This window comes from Larus michahellis, chromosome 8, assembly GCF_964199755.1.
Source record: "Larus michahellis chromosome 8, bLarMic1.1, whole genome shotgun sequence".
Classification (NCBI taxonomy): domain Eukaryota; kingdom Metazoa; phylum Chordata; class Aves; order Charadriiformes; family Laridae; genus Larus; species Larus michahellis.
Genome location: NC_133903.1, coordinates 28753820 through 28778087, shown reverse-complemented (window position 1 = coordinate 28778087; position 24268 = coordinate 28753820). Strand labels below are relative to the sequence as shown.

Here is a 24268-nt window from a genome sequence, read left to right as displayed (position 1 = left end):
TTTTGTCTTGAAGTTATATTACACCACGCTTACTTATTCCCCTCATAATGGAGTACTGGAAGGAAATTCCTGTAAATGATTCTGATGCCCAGAGGTTTGTATTGATGTCAGAACCAGCGTTAGGATGAACAGTGATGATCAGCAGAGTGTGAATTTGGTACAGCTTAAAAGTAGTGGTGATTTAATTAGTCATTAGTGGTTCAGATCACGCCTCCAGGCCATTTTGATTGTTTGTGGTAAAAACGAATCATTACTGTGTCTGATGAATTGGACTGATCAGTGCGGCTAAAGCTGGGAGTTCACAAGAACTGAGCTCGTGAGCAGCAGTTTTCAGTTTCTTTTAGTATTGAAACATTTACTTGATTTTTCTTGTTCTAACCTTCCTGTAAGAAGGGAAAATTTTCCTTAGGCTGCTTAGAAATACAGCTTTCTTAATGATTTTTAAAATAAGTAGAAATGGATGTTCCATATATAGTTCCATATATATTGATGGGCGGAGAGCTGAGAATGACTGTGAAGGAGACTGGAGACATGGCGTTGTCTTTGGTGGAAAAAGGGGGTGTTGTTGGGTGACCTGAAAGGTGGGTAAGACTAGATGGGGAAAAAAAAGAGTTTGGAATTTTGGTGGGAAGCCTGTGAATAACAGCGATGATGTGAATGAGAGATTAGGAAGGGGACTGGTGACAGGGGTAGAACAAGACTGGTAGCAGAACATGTTAAAAAGAATGGTGCAAAAGGGGACATTCATGTGGGGAAGGTGCAGGAGGTTAATGTCTGTAAGTTCATGTGGAACTGGAATGGAGTCCAGTATTCCTCACGCTCGTGAATGTTTTGCTGTGACCAGAAATCTCTCAAACCCACTGCAAAAGCATCCTGTTTCTCCTGGCTGTTAGTCCTCACAGAGGATGGCAACCCAGGAGTTATACCTACATAGCTTGGGTTAGTGTTAAAGGTGTGTTTTGTGTATGGACCAAGCCTACGTTTGGATGATACTACATAAGGAAGCAATTTCAAATTTTGTTTCGCTTTCTTAAAAATGTATAAGGCCCCTCCACTGCTTTACAAGAGTAACACGAATGTGACAAAGTCAAAAGCTCAAAATTGCAGTTTAAAATGAGGGTTTCTTGCATAGCCTTGTTTCTTGCCATCTCTTCTCCCTCCGCCCCAAATGGTCAGTACGCATTTTCATGGAAAAAGAAGGAATGGTTTCATGGCAGAGGCAGCTGAATGCTCTCTCAGAGAGTATGTTTCTGCTCTGAGGATATGTTTTGTACAATGAATGCAAACAAGTGAGGAAAAAAAAATAGTTACAGCTGTCCTTTCTCTGTTTGATATGGAACTTGGATTCTCTGGAAAAAATAGGCTGTGATTGTGTACATTAGGACGATCATAAAGCAACTGCAAAAAGATGTTTTAAGGGCAGTTGAAAGCAGGCAGGCTTAATTCTTGTGTTTCCTAACTTTGAAGAGCTTGAGATTCAACACTAATAAACTTTGCAGTCGTGTGGTTTTTATACATGTAATTATATGTATAATTTATGATTTATTTTCACAGTATAATTTTCACATGCACTGTCATATTTTTAGATGTGCATTTAAAAGCGGTATTAAAATATTTTTCTCTTTGAGTGGAAGTAGGAACCTACACATACTTAAGCAATGAAACAGTTAACTTCAAATCCTGTTGCTTTGACTGTTTGAGAAATATTCTTGAGACCCAGAATAAACAAATGGGAATAGAGACCATGCTCCATAGATTTTTCCAGGTTTTGGTATGCATTCCAAGAAAAGACCTGACAGCAGGGCAGGTTGCAAGAGCAAATTCTCTGGTGTTATAAATTATTTCTGTATTTGCCCTTCCCCCTCTAGTAATATTAATCAAGTCACATTTTGGCAGAACAACAAAAGCTGCTGTTGTTTTGGGGGCTTTCTGTAAGGGTCCCAAAGGAAAAAAAAAAACAAACCTCTCTCTCCAAACCAGTGTTACAGCAGTATTGCAAACCTCTTTGGAATGACAGGGTTGGGAAATGGATCTCCCAGAATTGCCTGTTGAACTTTGGGGAAAAATTTAACTATACAAGCAAGTTACTGCCAGAGTTAAGACAGCTGGGGCATTCTGTTGCCTCCCATTTTCATTTTTGAACTTGAAAAACTCTCAGAAACCAAAGCGGGGTTCCACTCTGAACTTAAGACCCTTACTCGTTCTCAGTAGCTTCTACTTCTGATACATACTTGGCTTTAAAACAAAGGTGTTCTTGCTTTCTTTTTTCCTGAAATGGAAGTTTCACAACATAATTCTTTCCTGGGATGATGCATTTTATTTTAAGGGCAAATTCTGCTATAAGAGAACTCCTAATTAGCATCAGGGTCATCAGCCAGCCTGCATACAATTAATGAACTGGGATTTTAGCTAAGGTTTACAGCAGTTGCTGTAGTATTTAAGTACTTCATTGCTGTATCTGTTCACATAACACTCCTGTGAGATAGAAATGTGCTGTTACTCCCCTTTTGGTTAAGGAGCGTAAAACGATTAAGATGGTGTGGCTAACGTGACAGCTTGGCACTCACGCAAGGTAATTGCACGAAATAAAAATACAAGAATGAGGACAGAACCCATGTCAACTTAGTCAATGTACAATTATAGAAACCAGCGGGTCTAAAAAATCATACTTTATATAACTAGATCAATATGTATTTATATAAGGAAATACATTTCCGTATGCCTAAGGTCAGACATAGTTGGCATAATGTGTGCTTGAGAGACCGTGCCTAATGTGTAGAGTTAGTTGGACTTCCCTGAACATCTTTAGCCAGCCTCACTTTACTTTGTATTCATAATAGGTCAAAACATAAAATGCGTATGCCTGCTCTTCAGAAACATTACGTATTTTTGTAGCCCTACTTACTTTTGTTTCATAGATTTCAAAAGTGGAAGAAGATGCAAGCTCCTCTTCAGATTATTTTTTTTTTCCATGTAACAAATGGTAGGAGATACTTCTTTTAGAGTACTTCTCTTAGAATCCTGGCAGTGATTTGTATTCGTGTCCTTGTCTGGCTACATAGCTGTTGGAATGAAAAAAGAAAGACCAAACTCCCATTAACGATGAAAACCACCCTGGTCACATGTGAACCCTCTGCTGGATTGTCTCAACAAAGAAACCAAAAGCTAGAGAGTTGCTTCCCTTCCACACCCAAAAATAATTGATGCCTAGTCTCTGCAGAACACGCTCAAGAGGTGCTGATAGTCTGTGATTTGAAGAAAGGTGGCCCAGCAGAAGTTGAAACCAGTCTTTTTATGCCAGATAAGTTTCTTCTGTCCGAAGACCAGCAACTTGCCTTAAAAGACTGAGAGTAGCATCACAGTTGCAAGTGTACTGGTTGTTTCAGCAATGGACCTATGAGGAGTTGGGGTGAAAGGCAGGCTCTTCTTTTCCCAGTGCTATTTGAATTGGTATTGATATTTTTGTGGCAGAGTGTTGTCTGAATTGACTTTATAGTTCGCTAAAATTACTTTTTTTTTTCATTGGCAGGGGAAAGGAGTAGAAGATTGGATTCACTTCACTTTCTTTGCTGAAAGTTCCTTTTCTAATTTGAAAGTGTTCTTTATCCTCCTCTTACATTACACTAGACTGCTGTGCATCATAAAAGTACCGTTGCTTGTGTTTCCAGTGGTAGGCTACAAGGCCTCATATAATTTACCTTTGAAAGAAAGCGAGCTTTTGGAACAATTTCCGTGGCTCCGCTCTCCTGTCTGCCAAAAAGGATATCTGGGGCTCATAAAAGTATTTGTTTTGATTAGATTTTTGTTTTGAAATAAATGGTTGCATGCTGATAAACTTCCCACTGGAAAGCCTTCCCACTTGCCTCCCAAGTTTGTAGAAGTAACACAGTCCTGCAGTGGCTTGAAATGCTGTGTGAAAGCGAGGTTTGTTATAAAGGAAATTAATACTATGTAGTAGATGAAGAGATATAATTAGGGAAAAAACCCACAACAAACACAAAAAAAACTTTAAAGCTGGAAGGACCTGCCTTACATTCTTCTGCTGAAGTTGTGTGCTATGGAGTTTTGGTGACTGTGGTTTAAGACATACATTGGCAAAGCTCCTGTAAAGATGCTTTACCTTGTGACCTGATGTATTTTCCTTACGTCTCTTGAAATAAGTTTAAGCTAGACCAGAAAATGCCTTTCTTCTGAAAATTCATATAGGTTCATTAAGTTTTACAATTCGTTTAAAAACTTACCTGTTGAGTTAAGATCCTGGAATTAAATGGAAACTTTTCCATATAGCTAGTACAAAAAAGTGTCATACTCATCTCAATATGTGTGAGTTGAAATTTCTTTTGGAAGCATTTTTGGACCCAAATGTATATTTCTAAAGGTAAAGCTTAAAATTAGCTGGGTCTTTTTGAAGCCTTGTGATTCCTGTTCCAAGCTTGTCTAAAATAATCAGAGTTGCTGAATAGGTGGTGTCACTAGCTGTTGCAGAAACCATATTTCTCTCTTGGGTCACGTTACTTCAGGGGTTTTGAGATTTAGAGTTAATTTTACTGTGATTTTTGTACGTTCTTTTGAAAGTATGCCGAAGTACCTTGCTGATGCAGACCCTTGTGGAGAGGGCACATGGCACTGTTGTTACATGGTCAATGCTGTTTCATTTCACATTGCATTGGGAGCATTCAACACGTCTCCGGTGAGGCATTACTAATTGTGGAAGGATAATAATTTACGAAAACATGACCCCACCATTTCAAAAGCATTTTGAATGATGCCCTTCACTTCTTCACATCTTGAGAAGTTCACGTGAGCTTCTTTCATATTTGCACAAAGGTTGCTGGGCCTTTGTGCAAGTTGCTGGGCCTAGAAGAGCAACTTAAAAATGGGGACTTTAAAACGGGCTGGAATCTAGTTTCTATCACGAGGTTATCTCGAATGGAAACCTATGGCATAGCCCATTTTTTAATGGAAATAGTATGCACATTATGCCCAAGGAAATGAGGCTCTTTTGGGCTAGTGTGTTGAGTCAGGTCCTAGAGCTAAGGACTTACTCTTGAGCCCTCTATTGCTGATGGATGACAGGTCTAGGTTAGTTTATCGGTTTCCAAGTCTTGTGCACTGACCAGTTGAACTGGCATAATGGCAAGCTCCTTTAAAAGATGTTTCTGAATGCAGCCATGGTTAATTGTAGCCTAAAATCATGGATCAATATTGCTATAAATCACATTCACAATATTATAGGAAACCAATATTGCTTCAATGGGATTAAAAAAAAAATGCTGCAGCTCTGTGACATACAGAGCTTGTGTAATATCATTTATTTTGACAGGCCGTGTGTTTTTTTGGGGGGAGGTTGAGTTTTTTGATTGCAGAGGGTTAGCCTTGGCTGACAGCCGAGCTCCTGCTCAGCTGCTCACTTGCTCTCTGCAGCCAGGCAGGGGGAGAAAATTGGGAACGGGGTGAGAAAGCTTCTGGGTTGAGATAAAGATGGGGGGGAAAAGCAAACTCAACTTCAGGAAAATTAATTTGTTGCCAATTAAAATAGATATTTAATTACTCATTTAGGTAGTGGGAAACAAAGACAAATATGAAGACCTTTCTTCCCGCCCTTTCCCAAGCTCAGCTTCACTCCCAACTCCTCTTCCCTCCCCTCAGTGCCAGGGGGGATGGTGGTTGTGGTCAGTACATAGGGGTTTCTCTCTACCGCTTCCTCCTCCTTCCCTGTGGTCTCTCCCAGGAGCTATAGTCCTGTCAGGAAAAATCTGCGCTGGTGTGGGGTCCTCCATGGGCTGCCGGGAAATACCCGCTCTGCCTGGTGTCCCCTCAGGCTGCAGGAAGATGTCTGCTCCGGCACCTGCAGCACCGCCTCCCCTCTTTTTATCTCTCACCTGGGTGCTGCCGGGCTGTTTCTCACACTTTTTTCCTCACCCCTCACTACCTAGGCAGTATTTTTGCCCTTTCTTAAATATATCTACACGGTGGTGCCACCACCAGCGTGGCTGAGGGGCTCAGCCGAGGTGGGGCTGTTACAGAACTGACTTGGGTCGGCCATGTCCAGCAGGGGGCAGCCCCTGGCCTCCTCTCACAGGGGCCACCCCGCTGCCAGCACCTTGCCACGGAGATCAAATAGGTGGATAAAACGGGTTGTATAACAAATTTTGTAGCAGTGCCATCTGCCCATATTATTCTTCTTTTATGCTTGGGCAAAATATCATCTCGTCTCCTCTTGCCTACCACAAACCTGAGGTAAACCCTGTATGATGTTCTCTAGGAAAGCTGGCAGAGGCCGCCCTGCTGCCAGCACCTTGCCACGGAGATCAAATAGGTGGATAAAACGGATTATATAACAAATTTTGTAGCAGTGCCATCCGCCCATATTATTCTTCTTTTATACTTGGGAAAAATATCATCTTGTCTCCTCTTGCCTACCACAAACCTGAGGTAAACCCCGTATGATGTTCTCTAGAAAAGCTGGCATCACTTGCATGACCCCGTTTCCGTCAGCCTGGGTCATGTTATTGGTGCCGAGTGATCTGATAGCGCTCAACTCGAGTGTTAGGAGTAGTTGAAAGAGTGAGACCATGGACTCTGTCTGGGTTTTGGCTATCTTTGTTATTTTCTCTTGAAATAGGTGATAACGTAGACCTTTGCTTTGCTTTTGCCTTTCTGGACTGTAATTCCATAAGGCACAAGTTTGGTTTTGGTCACAATAATTTATTTTCTAAAGCATCGTTCCCCTCTATTCTGACCTGCATGCTGTGTCTAATAGTAATTTGCATCAGGTGTTTTATGGGGAAAAAGAATTGAAAAAGTCCATAGATGGCAATTACTCAGTACATCTGGATGAGGTAGCTTTCCTTGTTGTTTCAGGCAATTAATAGTTAGTTGATGACCAGAAATATGCATAGATTTGTATCTCTAATTCTTTTTTAAAAGTGTACATGTGGATGTTGTGTAGAGGTGTAACCATGTATGTTTCTGTGCTCCTTTAAACATCATGCTTATCATAGCTTCAGTCATATCTTCTATTAAAATTGCATGTCTTTTAAGTATTAATATTTTCTAAAATATATTTGCCCTAATGTGGCAAATAAGCCTATTCACTTCAGAATCGATAACTGCACAGGTAAGACGACAAAATTTTGGTCCTTGTTTTTCCAGGCTGTCTGTTTTGTCGTATCATGTACGTTGATTCTTACATTGAACAGTATAAGTTGAAGCATACATTTGCTTTGATGTTGCTGCTTTGTTTCCTCTTTACTCCTGGTATGCTGTCGTCTCTTCTTTCTGTATTCCTGTGCTCTTGCGTGCTCCTGATAGAAGTTGGAATCCTATTTGTGCTGTCTCCAGAATATCTTTGTTGAAATGGATGCATTGGGTGATAGCATTAGGCAAGTTCTTTACCACCGTGTTTGCTCAGGGTGATGTGGTAGCTGTGTGTCACCAGACAACAGGAGGTTCATAGGTGAAAGGAGTGATCTTCTATTATAATAGAAGTTAACATGGAATCTCTACAAGACAGTATTTCAGCAGAAAATATTTCAACAACAAATACTGTTGACAGTATAATAACAACTGTTATTGTCTCTTCTAGGTGTTGAAATGGGTTGAAGAAGCAGTTCAAGCCTCCAAAGTGCATCTCTTGTCTACAGACCATTTGACCATGGCTGTAAATACTTGGCAGATCCCTTTTGATCCAAGTCTGAAAGAGGTTACAGTGTCCTTGAGTGGTCCTTCACCAGCAATTGAAATCCATGATCCATTAGGTGAAGTAGTTTATACCTTCTTTTGTGATAGCAAAAAAAAGTGAATGAAAAAGACAAATACTGTCTCCGATAGGGAAGGCCATATTTGTGTTTCATAAATGTCTTTCACATTTTGAAAACGAGCATCAGGATTGAAATAGGTCTAGAGGGTGGAAGAGTGAGTGGGCTGGCAGCTGGCAGGTAGGTTCAGCTGGCAGGTGGGTTAGGGTAAGTTTGTTCTAAGATCTCCTTCGAGGGAATTTGCTTCTGTGCTGCCTCCTTTCACTGAGAGCTCAGTATTTTCTGTGAAGAGAACTTGTTTTGCTTTCAGTTTCTGGGTTTCTGACAGTTACATATGGTTGCAGGCTGTATTAAATTTCCCAAGTGAATGAAAAGAGTGAAAATAAATTAGCTCTTTTAGTATTCTGGCAAAGAGTTACAGGGAATTTTGACTGTTGTAAATGTTAATGACCGCTAAGTAGTGAGTAAGTCAAGTATCAAAAATACATCGGTACAGAAGAACAATATTGTATTTACTCCCTGTTTTTTTAGGCAATGTTCTATTTACTCCCTGGTTTTGTGTTTGTTTTTTTTTTTTTTTTCAGGCAAGCAGATCAGTAAAGGATCAGGACTGAATGAATTGCTAAATATCCACAACTCTGCAAAGGTAGTAAATGTCAAAGATCCAGAGCCTGGAACATGGACAATTAAGGTAAAGTTACTGCAGAAATAATGTATTACTTGTCCTGTAGCTTATAAGGGAATTGTATAATGATTTACTATGTTATTTATCATAGATATTCATAGATGAGTTTGTACTACAATAAATGTCCTTTCTGACCTACGTGTTATGACATATTCTGAAGGCAGTAGTATAAAATTCTTATCAAGATATTAGACGTTACTGTCTTAAGTCAAATCCTTAGGTCATCCTTTTCCTTTGGATGAAAAAAGGATGAAGTGAGCACCAAATTTTTTGAGTCTAGTGAGCATATTCTCTCAGTAGCGTAGCTTTGCTGTGTATAGCAGGTGTGAAGGACTGGGAAATGGAGATGATGTGCACTTTGCAGGCCAGAGATTTCATTAGCAGGTTCACAAAGTCAATAAATATACACCTAATTCAAACTCCTTATCAGTAAATTATTTAAGTACTACAGTATGTAGATAAATTTGTTCATGTGAGTGCTATCCTAGGAACATACAGTTACAGAACGGACCCTAAAGGATTTAAAAATCTTAAGAAGTTAAGATCAACATGATTAGCAGTAATAAACAAGAAAGGATCATTAAGACTCTGCTGAAAACGGTCTTCTTGGAACTGACTGTAGCAACTTAACATAAGCCCTTGATCAAGCTCTCTATGCCAGAGGTTGCTGCTCCCACCACAGTCTGTAGGAAAGTTCCCTGAGTGTTGGACTGAAGGCTCCTCACGCTGAGCATGGTCAATGTACACCAAAACAGATTAAGAGCAACCCTACCTGCTGGTTCTGAGAGTTCTACCAAGCAACCAGCTCCTAGGTAGTGATGCATTAACATACTTCTGAAATGAAAGAACAAAATGTCTTAGTGGATTGCTTAGACTAGCCTTAACCCCTAATTTAACAGAGATTCAAAATCAGGCCAAAAAATGCTTACCTGAAACCATAATAGGGAAAAGGGATGAGCAAGAGCACTCTTACTATAATGCGGTTAAACTGGAAGACGAAGTTTAGGGCTTGGCTAGACTTAGGGAAATGCATGCATCATTTTGTTTTAGGACATGTTCATCATGTCATTTTAATCAGCTCTCCAAAATGTAGTTCTATCAAATGTGAATGGAATGTTAAAACTTTAAGGATTGTGCTACGGATAAGTGAATATTTAAATAAACTTAAGAAATAGCCCCAACATTGTTTTTTATGGCTAGATGCTGATGTTTCAAAACACTTGAAATGTGTTAGCTAACAGATGACACCCCACTACCACACCTTAAAATCTGCGCAAGGCATGACTGTTTGTGTAGAAATCACACTATTGAACTATGTTTTGTGGACAGATTATCTTCAGACAAATGAAGCCGAGTCTGTACCTTGAGCTGGTTGGTAGGGGGCAGCATGTTGTGACATACATGCTTTGAGTGGGGGAGAGGAAGGGAAGTATAATGAACTGTGAGTTTTTACATCATCTTCTCAATTCTGTTGTGCAGTTGTGGCCTAAACTGACTCATGCTTTGTCCTATTGTATACTTCTGTACATAGCGTTAAGCAGCACAATCCCAGCTTTCCTAAATTGATGTGGAAACAATCATAGTGGTATAAGTCCCTTTCAACTAAACTGTTATATTCTAGAAGTGTAAATACTAGATTGTCATTTTTGGAGGGGAAGTCACCCGTGTAAGATACTTTCATAGTCAAGTTCACAATGAGGTGTGCTGAATGGATGTGTGCCATGTATTGTCTGTGCCGTTAGTGCAGGGGAGGTTTGAAAAGGATTGTGAATTCACATACAACACTAGGAAACTACTGATAGTGCTGCAGAACTGCAACTAAAAAAGCATGTTGAGCTCAGCAGCTCTATGGAAACTTGTTTGAATGTCTGTCTACGCTTCCAGGACAAGAAATGTTGAAAAACCTGGTACAGAGACACCATGGTGGTTTGTTAAAAAAAAAAAAAAGTTTGGGTCCCCCTTAATTACAGCAGACATATTAGGTACTGAGAGAACTTTTCCTACAGTTGGTGCGTTAGCATTCAACTCTGGAGTTTGTCGGAGTCTTTTGGGTTAAGCATGCAGCGTAATGAACATTCTCTCCGCAACACAGAAGCGGAGTGCAGAAGAAGCAAGAGCCCTGTGTGATCTCTCACTGGCCCTGCATGGCTGCTGCTATGCCGATGCCTTTTTGGTTGCGAGCTGAGCCATGTGGAACCACGTGTATAAGCCTGCACTGCATTGCCCACATTTCTGGATCCCAGGAATTGCCGAGAGAGGAGCTTGCTGCTCTGACAGCCTCAATGTGTAACACCCTCCAGAGCTAATAACCTTTCCTAAATCCGAGGCTGGCACTCAGCGTGGTGCAGACTGCCAAGTGGCTGAGGTGGAATGGGGCCAGCATGCTCGGCTGGGTGCACACCAGCCCCAGCCAAAGCGTCAGGCTTCATCAGGTTTTTAAGTTGTTTTGTTTTGTTTTCCAAGCTCAGCATAATGCTGTCTCCAATTCTGTGGAGAATAAAACATTCAAATTGACTTATTTTGGGTTAAACAAAAAAAAAAGAAAAATTGTCTTGAATATAGTTGAAATATTTTAATTAACTTTTATGACAGGTCTTATTTATGTCAAAACGGTCTTATTTAGGTTAAAACAGGTCTTGGTTAGGTTTGTGCAAAGAGCTTATATAGGTACTTGTCACTGGAACAGCAATAAGTTATCATTTTAGTAGGGTAACGAATCACAATGAGTTAATCAGTATTAGCTGCTACTAAATCAACTGGAGAATAATCAGTCCAAGAAGACCCACCATAATCCACAATCAAGTGTTAGTGCAGTTTCAGTGCTCAGTGAAGTCTTTAAATCAGAGGTTTGAGTAATATAAAATGCAGAATGTGCAATCCAGTTGTCCCCTGCACCGCAGGAGGCCTCCAGTTGCCTTCAGGTACTTCATCATGAGGACATCAAATCTGTGCATGTGTGTGGATTTTTGTAAGTAACTTTTCCTTCCAGGTCTGCTTGAGTACTCTTGGTTGACAAGGTGACAGGAGTCTTTTCAAAGAGCAATGACATGAGAGGAGCATGTGGCTCCTCTCTCCGTTGCCTATCAGCAAACAGTACAGGTTCTGTGCATAAGGAAGCATGATTCTTCAGAAAGATGGTCGCGCTGTTGCATGTGTTTTCTGCACCTCAGAGCTAGCTGGGAGACTAAATTTATCTGCTGGTCCTACTGTTGAGATACCTACCAAGAGATAGGCCTCCATAGGAACAGTCTTACTTGTTTAATAGAAGAGGGAGCATCAGTTTGCTTTTGCTCAGTCCCTCCCACAAAGACTTGTCCTGTGGACTCCTCTTCAAATATTTCTTTGGAGCAGTTTCAGAGGTATCTAAAATCTTGCAAATAAAATTATCTGCGTGTTGAAAAGGCAGGTGAGTGATGGAGGTGAGTTGTGAAGCCATCAGCTGCTCTTTTGTTCTGTTGTTAATCAGTTGGCCAGAGCTTTTTCAGCTGAGCAATGACACAAAAATGCCCCAGCTGCTTGGAGTTAAATGATCATCTGCCTGATTGAGAAAAGGAGAGGAAAAGCAATGAGAAATCAGCAGAAAAACTTGACTGTTCATGTGATCAAGACAGGTCTTTAATGACTGATGTTGCTCCCTCGAGCCAAATGCAGTGTAATGACAAACCAGGCCAGAGTAATTTCTACTGAATAAGCACATTCCTCAAAGCCTAATTCAGCTGCTTATCTCCATCATTGTAAATATAAAAAACATAAACATAACTGCACAATTAAAAATTTATTTAGCCATTGTAGCTTGGCTTTTCTGTTATGTGAAAAAAAAAAGAGTTTGTTTTACAAAAACCTGTGCCTTTTTTCATACATTTGTTTATAGATACATGCATCTTGGGCAATTTTATTTTGTGTTGTTTGCAAGACAGGAAAGCATCTTTTCCTGACATCTGAGACAAATACATGTTTGCACTTTTTATTGTGCTCCCCCAGTCTGGGAGGAGAAGCATTAATGTACAATACCAATGATCCACGTTAAAGTACAAATAATGAAAAGAGACTTGACAAAGGTACTAATTGGAAAGCAATCCTTTGTGATGAAATTTATTCTTAGGTGTTTGCATAAGACTGCCAGCTCCTAGGCATGACAATGATAGTTACATTTATTGCTACCAGTAAATGGTAAAATTTTATGAGGTTATTCTAGCCTTAAAAATTCACAATTACCCAAAGGTCTGAATAATTGTTAAAGAAAAATAATTTCCCAATGTATTTTTCTATGGATTATTTACTCGGCTTTAGTCACTGGTTTCTTCTGTTTGCACTGAGATTTTAAGGCTGTGACTGATGACTTAAAAAAAAAAAACTTTGTGAAAAGTTTATTCAAGCCATAAATTCCTCATACAGATGCATAAAGCTATAAAAAGAAAGCTTTGTCACTGAGTTTGTCTAATGAAATTTTAACTGCCAATTAACGCTTGATAACATGAGTTGTTTGGCACACTTAAATATTTCTTTGTATTGTTAACAGCTGGTTTATATAAAAAAGGCTTTAGTAGTGATTTTTCTGAGGTGAAAGGCTAACCAAATAGAATCAAATAGAGGTCATTTTAATCAGATAGTCATCAATTTGTCATAGCGTCTAAATGGCTGTCCCTAGGCAGTTAGTTATAAGAAACAACTGTTTAATTTAATATACACGTGCAGCTGTATGAGAGGTGGTTACTAAACTGAAGGAATTATGTATTTGAGAATGGATCAGATAATACTCTCTAGGTAGATAAAGCTCAGTGGAATTGACTGCATTTTAGTGCTGATTTTCTTTCACGTTGCAAGTCTCGTGCTGTCCTGTCTCCCTGAACAAAAACTCAGAGTAGGTTCTACTAACCGCGGGTTTGATCTTGGCATAATATAGCTTAGATATCACTCTTCATGGTCTTTTGAATCTTTATATTTTTCCTGCTGTTCTCTAACTACATGCTCAGTGCAGTGCTTTATTAAAGGCGTTTTTACTTACAGCATTTGTCATGAGCCTTTTTTCTGTCTTGTTTTTAGATGAAAGCTGAAGTTTATCTACTGAGCTCAGTGGACAGATCAGAAGCATTGCAATTCCTGAAATGTTAGTTATTCACATGTTCTTTCACTCCATTGCTCTTTCAGACCTCCAGCAGTGGAAGGCACTCAGTTCGGATCACAGGTCTCAGCACTATTGACTTCCGAGCGGGGTTTTCTAGGAAGGCAACATTAGATTTTAAAAAAACATCCAGCAGACCAGTGCAAGGTTCGTTTCCATTCTACTCCGTGCTAAACAATAACCGGTTTTGGGCCACCAAAATCAAGTAGAACTCTATGATGATCTCTCTGGTGAACTTCATAATAAATTTGGGGCAGCTGTTGGTTGGTTCTTGGGCCTTGAATATGTGAGAGCAGCCAATGTTGCTGTTTTATTTTACTGTGGTATTTTTTGTATTAGCTTGTTTTTTTTGTGTTACATAAATTCAGATATCATTAGCTATGAAATGCCTCAAAATTGCCTTTCTGTTCCTTTTGGAGCTTCAGAAAAAGCCTTTGGCTCTGGGCATGGTGAGGAGATAATAAGGAGGCTGCTATTTCAGAAACACGTGTTGGAAATCAGTAATTTAAACCCTAATCAGTGCCGTGTCTCCTGACAGTTAATAAGCAGAGCGCAGCTTCGTGCAACTTAGTTTTTTGCTACTTAGTAAGGAAGGGTTGAAACTGAATGCTGCATTCATGGGGTACTGGGCCATATGCATGGAATTTAACCTTTCCTTTTTTAATTACTTTTTTTGGTTTTTTTAGAACTGAAAATAGCATGGTTTTGTTTTTCTAGGGATTCCTACCTTCGTGCTGCTAAATACCACGGGGATCTTTCTTCCAGCTAGAGTAGACCGACTGGAACTTCTGAGTATTACAGGGGAACTCCTTAAGACCTTACCCGTGAAATACTATCCTGACAGAAAGCCCTATGGTCTATGGAATATTTCTGACTTCATTCCACCAGATGAAGCTTTTTTTGTGAAAATAATGGGCTATGACAAGGATGATTATCTTTTTCAGAGAGTTTCAAGTGTTTCATTTTCTAGTATTACTCCTGGTAAGAGATTTTAACTTGAATTGAATGTACATTTGGCGTATCTAAATCAGTTGAAATTGGTATCTAATATTTTTTGTAACTTACAGAAGTGTTTTCTGTGCTGTTTCATTCCAAAGTTCTATTTCTAGACTGTGATGGACAAGTTAATGTTATTATCTACTAAGTATAACTTTATCAGAAATTTAATTTCTTTTTAATAAAAGGAAAAAATAGGATGCATGTTAGCAGCTGTTAGTAATCTTTTGGGGAATATTTGCTTTCTTCAGATGCTCCAAAAGTTACAATGCCCACCAAGACTCCAGGATATTACTTACAGCCGGGGTCTGTTCCTTGCCATGTAGAAAGTCTTATACCTTTTACTCAGCGTTTTACTAAAAATGGAGTAAAGCTAGGAGTGGATCAGTTCTTCAAGTAAGTAGTGACTTTTATTTTTTTTTCTCAATACTGTTTTATTTATAGCCTATGACTTCTAATTATTATTTACTATTATGCTGCTTATATCCTGTTACATCCATTCTGTTATTTTTGGTGATATTCATTAGGGAGGCTGTATGCTATGGAGAGATTTATTTTATATATTTTTTTTTTATATATATATACACACATGCATGTTTGAGGAGGGTGTACATTCTGTGTAGATGATGAGATTATAGGGTTCTGGCCAAACCTCAAATGTATGCTCTTAAATTATGATAAACTGGGTCTAAATGTCTAGAAGGCAAATGCTTTTAATTTGTATTTTTAAAAGTTATGTAAAGTAGATCTTTAGCTTTTTTCTTGAACACCCTCCCCCTCCTCAATGGATACATTAATGATTATGGAATGTGCATTAATTTGCTTTATTTTTAATGGCCTTTCATGGATGCCCTAGAAGTATGTCCTATGTCTTGCCCTAGAAAATTTTCCCCTTCAGAAAGTCTCTCAAAATTGGAAAACTTAGACTGAATATACCAAAGGCTCTTCAGATTTCTGTGTAGAAAATGGATTGCATGTTCTTTCTCTGTAGAATGAGATAAGAATAAAAAAAAATTATGAATGAATTAAAATGCTCATAAATTCTATCTTGTAATTTTGATAGTTGAAAACAAAAGGGAAGTATGTACTAGAAGACAGTGTTGGCAGTCTTTCTTAGCCTCTTGTAAAGCCTGAAACACTTCAGGAGAAGATTGAAGGCTAAGTTCTAGCATTGAATAGCAGGATCATGACTACGAAAATAAATAAATTCTGAAGCTCCCTTGTACACTGTTGGCAGTGTGAAATGTTGCAGCTCTGGTGGTTTTTTTTTTTATTTTTCTAATTTTTTTTAATGAGGTGCCATTTACATTTAGTCAGCCCTGGCACATACTTTAGCAGCTGTGTAATTTTTTCCATTCTTTAGTTATCAAACCACACACTTCTACTCCTTGCTTTTCACATATCCAGCACCTTTCTGATTGGGCTGCATTTTTCATTTTCATATTACAGACCAGATGAATGAGCAGATCATCCAATTTAATTTAACAAAACATATCTCAAGCTAAATATTATTGATCACAGTTAAGTAGGTTCTATTTGGCTTGGCTTGTCTGCATTGTATTAGTAGTGAAATTCCATACAGGATTTGTCCAGCGTACTAGTTTAGTGCAGGTTTGAGCTGTATTATTGCTCTGCATTGAATGACTTCTAATGAGTTTCGTTTTCATAGAATCACAGAATGGTTAGAGTTGGAAGGGACCTTAAAGATCATATAGTTGCAACCCTCCTCCCTTGGGCAGGGAGGGTTCAAAGCTGCGTCCTGCCAGGCCTTGAACACTTGCAGGGTTTTGTTGACAAGATGTCATCTTTACTCAATTTTTTTTTTTTAATACTTATTTCGATAAGTAAATGGTTTATAAGTTGAATGTTATATTTCTAGTGTGACAGTTGTCTGTGTGAAAGTACCATTAGAATGAATATAGATTAAGGGGTCTTGAAGTGAATGTACTTTGAAAAATTGTCTTTACTTTGATTCCAGAGGTATTATCAGCCGTAATAATCATTCTGCATTTTAAATGAGTAACATGTGTAGGAAAAATAAATTTCTCTAAAGTTGCAACAGCTTTGTTTTTCTAGATTACTGAATCCTGTGGTGGTCTAGTAAGAAAATGTGGATTTTGATTAATATCCTAGTGCATTTCTGACAAGTCTGATTTAGGCGATCAAGAATGGTAGTTAAGCACCTCATTCCAGCGGGAAATCAGTGAGAACTGAGCATTAATGTGTCTTTAAAATACATTCTCTATTATAAATGACAGATCCCACCAACCCCACAAAGGGCAGAATCAGCAAAAATAACGTGTGAAATTATGACAAGAAAGGCAATCCGTTTAGTTAATCACAATAATAATAAATCCCTCTGAATCAGATGGTATTTGTGGCTGTTATCAAGCCTAGTGTCTGATTTGCTAAACCATGTAGAATATATCCCTGAAAACTATGTATTAACTAGTGCAATATGAGTGAATGTTAGTTTTTAGTTCATTTGTGTCAGCCACAGCCTGCTGCTGGTAACTTCCCAAGTGGAAATGTGATATGGAGCGTGGTGGTTTCTGGTGGCTAAGAGGTGAGGTTAGATACAATGCTGTGCCCTCTGCCAGTGGTTCTGCAGTAACTAATAACCGGGATGTGATTTGGGCTTTGGATTTTGCGAATTGGGTAAGGGAGTATATTTGTATTTTCCAAACAGGCTAGATAAGCAGTTTGATCAGCAAATTACATATATTGTAAAATGATTTGAGTAAATAAATTACTTGATGCTGAAAGGTGCTGAGTTATCCCAATAACACATGTTGCAAAGAGTTGTGTGTGGTTACTGCTTTTTAGAGTCAGTGCCAAAGTGTGCAGCAGATGCCTCGAGGTGTGTATTATTCACTGTTGCCATTGTTATATTTAATTTTTTTTAATAGACTACCGCAGGTCTCTCTTTGCCAAGCTTTTCCACTCTGGACACGTTTCCTTTTATGCTTCCGTTCTCAAGGCTTCCATGTTCGACATCTGGTCTGTAGCAAAAGTCGGGAATGAAGAAGAATACGGTTGCATAACTTCACTTTTAACATACTTTCCATGAAAAAGAGAAGTCTCTCACTTTTTACTTGGAAGAAACACTATCTTATTCTTAAGTGTTGGCAGTTACTGCCATTTCCATTTGCCAGCATTGCACTGTAAAATGTCATAGATTTGATATATGATATATTACGTTATCTAGAATAAGTATGAAGTAAGAGAGAATAAGTAGGAAGCCATTTGAGGTCAGTATATACTATTTTCATTTGCCATGTAATTGGATTGTCTGTCTCGTGGTGCTACACTAGTGAACTTTCACGCATATTCCAAGTCTCTTTCTTTTGTTCTTTCTAAATCCTTTAGGGGTAGATAAATCAATCTATTCCAACAAGCAAAGGAGAGACCAAGGGCTCACTAATGTAGTGTTTTCCCATAACATGGCAATTACTTGCCAAAGCTATCATGGATATTTTAGTGCTCATCAGTTTTGTTTATGTGCCATAGCAACAGGCCACAGGGAGCACTGGGACACTGCAGAAGAACCACTGTTTTGCTCATTTATGTCATCATCTCTGTGTCTGTTACACCACTAGTTGTATAAAGTGTGGTTTTGAATTTTGAGAAGCTGTAAGAGTGTTTGTTTTTAAGCACATGTAACCACCAGTGAACGTTGTTACACTTTTATTCTCTTAACTTTAACATTGCATGTGGTAGATACATGGTATTATTGCTGATCGGCTTTGCCCTTGCTACGATTTATAGAAAAATTACCAAGTATTTCTCTGGATTCCTGTTACATTATCTTGCTTGCATCTCTTCTGTACCCCACCCTACATTTTCAGTCTTGAATCTGTCAATCCTGTCTTTATATTTGTTGTGCTGTTTTGTATGGCTAGGCAATCCATGTGCAGAATATTAAATTATCATAGTTATTGCTGGTCCTAAGTTCAGAGGTGCAGCTGGCAGAGCAGATGTTGGTCATCTTCATAGAGATACTTTATGTTTTGCTGGAATGTAAATGTTTGGGATGGAGGTAGTCCCTGCAGTTTAAAACGTACAAAGTGTACTGTGTGTACCTGGGAATTTGAGAAGCTTATGCTGGGAGGATGAACCCTTGTTGCCCTTGCTACTAAGAGCCACAGGTTTGGTACCACATACTGGTTCTACGTAGAAACTTGTCGATATTAAGGAGAGATATTCTCAAGTAGTGAACATAACAGAAGAGTGCGAGCAGCTGAGTTCATGACTGCAAACACAGTGGTTTTAGTCATTGTGTGACAACTGTGTGACCTATGTAGATGTGCAAGTGAGGCATTCTGCAAAAATTTACATTTTTAAATACTTAAAGAAGCCTGACAATGTATATATTGTTTCTTTAAATAAAATCATAAAGCTAGATTCAATTTGATTCATCAGAGGCTCTGTTTTTCCTTTTCCTTGTAATTATTGTGAAAATATCCTATGTCTGTAGTTAGGGAACCAAGTTCTTGTACCTCTTGATTCCTTCAGGAATTCAGTGAGTATGCCCTTTTCTTCCTCCAGAGAATCATCTAGTATGAGCTGGGAGATTGCAAAGGTTTCCTTGTCTGATGAAGGCTTTTATGAATGTATGGCAACTAGCAGTGCAGGAACTGGGCGTGCGCAGACATTTCTGGATGTATCAGGTGGGTAGTAGTCCATCCTTCTATGCTGAAGCATGGTAATACATTGTGCTGGAACACTTAACAGAGAGCAATGGCACTTGGGCCCAATCAAATACATTTCCAGTTCTAAGTATGTTTTTAATTAATGTGGTTTTTTTCTCACTCATGTACACAAGTGTGTTGATGTTTATTCAGCACAACTCTCTCAGCCTGTCTTCATAGGAGAGGTGCATCTTCGTGGCCCTCCTCTGGACTCGCTCCAACAGGTCCATGTCCTTCTGATGTTGGTGGCCCCAGAGCTCTATGGAGTACTCCAGGTGGGGTCTCACCATAGCGGAGCAGAGGGGCAGAATCACCTCCCTCGCCCTGCTGGCCGCACTTCTTCTGATACAGCTCAGGCTGTGGTTGGCTTTCTGTACTGTGAACACACACTGCAGGCTCATGTTGGGTTTCTCATCCACCAACACCCCCAAGTCCTTCTCCTCAGGGCTGCTCTCCATCCATTCTCCACCCAGCCTGGATTTGTGCTTGAGATTGCCCTGACCCAGGTACAGGACCTTGCACTTGGCCTTGTTGAACCTCATGAGGTTTGTGGAGGCCAACAAAGATATTAAACAGCACTCGTCCCAGTACTGACCCCTGAGGAATGCCACTCATCACTGGTCGCCACTTGGACATCAAGCCATTGACTGCAACTCTTTGAGTGCGACCATCTAGCCAATTCCTTATCCACTGAGCGGTCCATTTGTCAAATCCGCGTCGCACCAACTTAGAGACAAGGATGTTGTGTGGGACAGTGTCAAATGCTTTGCACAAGTCCAGGCAGATGATGTCAGTTGTTCTTCTCTTATCCACCAGTGCTATAATGCTGTTGTAGAAGGCCACCAAATTTGTCAGGCACAATTTGTCCTTAGTGAAGCCATATTGGCTGTCACCAATCACCTCTTATGTTCCTAAATGTTCCTCCTATGTTCCTAAAAATGTTCCTAACTTCATAAAAATCTCAATTTAAAGGACACCTAATTATAAATCCGGTCATACATTTAGTATGACTTGGTGCGCCTTACGTGTTAGAGCAGTTTCAAAGCATAAAGCACTGGTATTCCGCTTGCTGAGGGAGAGGGAATTTCCCTTATGTAAATTAATGACCTGTTCAGACTTGAGGCACTAGATGATTATGCCCCATTAGTTATTAATGAAAGTATAGTTGTGGTAAGAGAGAATCCTTCCTGAAAAGTGAATGGTGTCATCCTGGTCAAGCTTTGGACGTAAAAATTTGAAGTGGGAGAAAGGGAGAGAGTAAATTTGGTCTTCTGTGAAGGCAAGTAAAGTTGGGACATGTGGACGTTGGTATTGTCTGCAAATTATGATGTTGAGAGTTTCAAGTGCAGAGCAGTTAGAAATGTTTCCCAAAGTAAACCAACAGGCTTTATTTCACAAAATTAATCCTTTTAGTTTATTAGAGGAATTTAGTTTAAGTAACTGTAAACCAAGATGTACCCCAAACACAGATGGAGAGAACATAAAACCAGGCATGGTTTTGAACTGCTTCAGCAGACAGTAGAGTCTCCTGCAAGAAAACTTAAGAAAAAAAGCTTATTTATGCATGTGGGTGGGTGGATGAAAACTGTGTCCATGTTATAGTGAATTTTATCACTTAATTTTTCACAGTTGCAATGCAGTCTGAGGGAAAGTGGAAAAGAATTTCTATTTTGAAACAAAAATCCATTCTATATAGCCTTCTTGTTTGTGTTGATAAGACATCTGTCATGCAGAAGTGTAAGCTATTGCTCTTGATTAGGGAAAGCGCTGGAGCAAGTCAGTTAATTTGCAGTGGCAATGAGCACAGTAGAGCTCAGAACGGCAGTTTGAATTCGGCCTCAAGGTTTCGTATAACTGCTTCAAACTGAAGTTGTCTTTTGTCTCCTGTAGTAGCTAATTCAGGTTAGTTAAGCTGCATTATGACTCCTAGAATCACAAAACAATTTAGGCTGGAGGGACCTTTGGAAGTTACCTAGTCCAACTCACAGCTAAAAGCAGAATTCACTTCCAAGCTTGATCACGTTTCTCAGGAACTTGTCCAAACAAACTTTGAATGTCCCCAAAGATAGAGATTTCACAAGTTCCACAGGCTGCCTGCAGTGCTTAACTACTCCCACTAGGAAAATATTTTGTATGTCTAGTCAGAATTTCCCCTGTTGCATATTATGGCCACAGACTCTCATCCTATTTTTTTGTGCCCTGAGAAGACTCCAACTCTGTATTCTCTAAAACAGCCCACTCGGTAGTTGAAGAAGGTGACTATATCCCTTTACCTTCACTTTCCCAGGCAAAGATGTTCCTTTCACTGCAATATGAGCAAATTCAAAGAAACTACTGTGGTATCATTGATTCTATGCAGGCAAAGTTTGTAGAGAAACAGCCTTCTTGTACCAAGTGGTGAATTTGAGGAGAGGAACATCCTTTTAGTTACACAAAATACTTAAGTAGAATAGAACAGTAACATCAATACTTACCCAAGTCCTAGCTCTAGAGCACTATTTTATATTTTGGCTATGAAAATCCTTCTGGAGGATAGGCTATTCCCACATGCTTGTTTCAAACCATGTTTTGGAGGACAAAAAGCTATTATATTCTGCCTCAGAAACCGTGGGTGTAAAAATTCTTGGTCTGGAAGTTGCAACCATCCTCCTCCCCACAGAGAAAACTGAAAGAGAATCCTAACTTTTTTCTTGTGATATTGGTAGGACTTGAAAGTCAAGACTGATGAGGGGAAAATTTCCCGTATCCTCTCATTTATAGAGCCCTGAGAGATCAACTGAGACTGACTCACTATGTAAACATGAGCAATTAGCAAATGTCTGTTTTGAGACACGAAGAGGATTAATGTGAGGGAGATGCTTTGAAATCCTTGTGTACAAATATTTGGAAGAAAATTACTTGACATTTTTTCGTTAAGCAAAGTGAACAATCTTTTCAAGTATTCTTAGTTTGCCCAGCTGACAGACAGTGTATCACAGATAATCCATTTTGTCAACTGCTGCGTGAAAGGTATTGGAACTGTGTCAACATTTTCCAATTTCAGAAAAAGCAAACACTTGAGTTTGACTTTGACTTTGTCTTGCTAGTATTAAATCTTTAAAATGTCAAATGGCTTGTTAGCTTGTGCAGGCACCTTAACTAAAGTGCCAGTAAAGAAGTGCTCTGAATTCAGCTTGGAGTTTGGCTGGGGGATTGCTGTGTGCCTGGACTATTGTGGTAAGGGCTGATGTAATCCAAAAGATGCTGTGCCCCACTGGACTCACATTCAAAAGATGCGGACTTCAGTCCTGTACTGGCCTTCGTCTCTTTTCTACGTTTCTTTAAGTAACATACTTAATGATATGCCCATGGAAAGCATTAGAAGATTTGTCTCTTCTCTCAAACAAACCAAAACCTACAGTGGAGGGGAAAAATTCCATTCTTGGTAAGCAAGTGTAGCTTTTCTTGGCCCTCCTCTGCATGTGTTAAAATACCCAGTTTTGGTAATGAGCGTGATTGCTGTCAGGGTGCGTGTTCATAGGGAAGCAGAGCCGCACACCCAGCCTGTGGAGATCTAGCAAAAGGCCTGTGAACCTCATCTGAGACCCCACAGGCAACTTAAATGAGGAGGAGTTATGGCTGTCTCTGAGCTTTGGCGTAACTTCCACCCTTAATAGACTTTTTTTGTTCTCTGTTATCCTTGCTTTTCTTAGGATAATTCTTTTTTAGTGTCTACTGATAAACATTTGGTCTTGCTCTTAAAGCTGTTAATTCTGCTAAAGCAACGTGGTTGGAATATTATTCATTGCACATCTTTCTTTTTCTCAAGAGTCGGTCTGGGGAAAAACAAATAGAGTATATATATATGTTTTTAATGGGAATGCATAAGGTGATACATAGCGTATTTTCTTTCTGGAATGTTTAATTGTTGCCTCTTTTATCAGTGATATCTCAAGAAGGATCAGGATGACTGCTCCTATTTTAAGCATCTGTGGTTTCAAAGTTTAATTCCAGTACAAAATTACTGCAGCTGCTTTCTTCCAGGAGTGTGATAGAAGTGTACAGATGAGTAGAGTGGAAAGCAATTAATAACAAACAGTGGAAGCTACACCATAAAATGTGTACAGGTAGGAAGGAGAAGATAATGAAATTACCTAAGAGTTGAGTGGAAGCTGTTAAGGGGTGTGTAAGTGGCTGCTGGCTAGAACAGTTCCAGCCTGGGAATTTCTCCTGCCTGGCTGCTGGAGGCCCCACTCTGCCAACTCCCCCCCCCCCTTTGCTTCTCCCTCATTCGCTTCCCCTGCATGTTCCTTCATCAGTTTGCACAGGTTCACAGCTACCCCACCCCTATCTCTGGGACCCCCAGGTTTGTGTCCTTATCAGTTGCAAAGCCCAAGTTGGCCCTTCTTTGAAATAATGCTTGTAGCTTCTTGATAGCCTGTCAGTTAGCATGACAAAGCTTGTTTCTTGTCATTGTCTCTGCTGTTGTTTGTCTGTCAGGTCTGTGTCTCTCTCTACTGTGTTTATTACCTCCCATTCTCCCCTTTTCCTTATCCCATTTGACAAGGTCCTTGATCAGGTAAAGGTAAGGGAAGAGATGCTCTGTCCTTCCATGTTCCCTTATAGAAACTGTCATGAAAACAACTTCATAAAGATGCTTAGAGCAGCCGTTGACTTAGCTTCATTGTTGCTGTAAGAAGAGCTTTCTAGCAACATGATTCTTTCATATAAAGCCTGTAAAAAATCTAGTGCATAGCTCAGATTCCACTATGTGTAGTCACGCCCCAGTCAGAGATCAGAATGTGAGACCTGGTCGTGGTCCTGCCTCTTCCTTCTGTCACTGTAGCGCTCTGATTTTACGTTGGCTTTCCACAGTGCAAGATAAACACGGTGCTACATCCTCTCTTGTACATATTGTGATCTTTCATCCTACGTGATATGTTGGACCTAAATCAGGAGTTGTCTTATGATGTGAGCTCCTGTCAGGCAGCTTAGCATCAGGGAATGGGGATGTTGCCCTGTGTTCTGTTTCTTG

General features: G+C 39.6%; 1 protein-coding gene across 3 annotated transcripts in view; it reads left to right on the top strand.

Moving 5' to 3' along the window:
* The window catches only part of HMCN1 (hemicentin 1), a 188609-nt gene that overhangs the window by 39685 nt on the left and 124656 nt on the right, over nt 1-24268 (top strand). For 2 of the 3 annotated variants that reach the window (XM_074596824.1, XM_074596825.1), the window contains exons 5-10: nt 7589-7760; nt 8345-8451; nt 13594-13714; nt 14285-14548; nt 14815-14959; nt 19112-19233. In XM_074596824.1, the coding sequence (XP_074452925.1) occupies nt 7589-7760; nt 8345-8451; nt 13594-13714; nt 14285-14548; nt 14815-14959; nt 19112-19233 (931 nt within the window). Of the gene's footprint in view, nt 1-7588; nt 7761-8344; nt 8452-13593; nt 13715-14284; nt 14549-14814; nt 14960-19111; nt 19234-23320; nt 23361-24268 lie in introns of those variants that run through there. The other variant, XM_074596826.1, reaches the window with a different exon arrangement.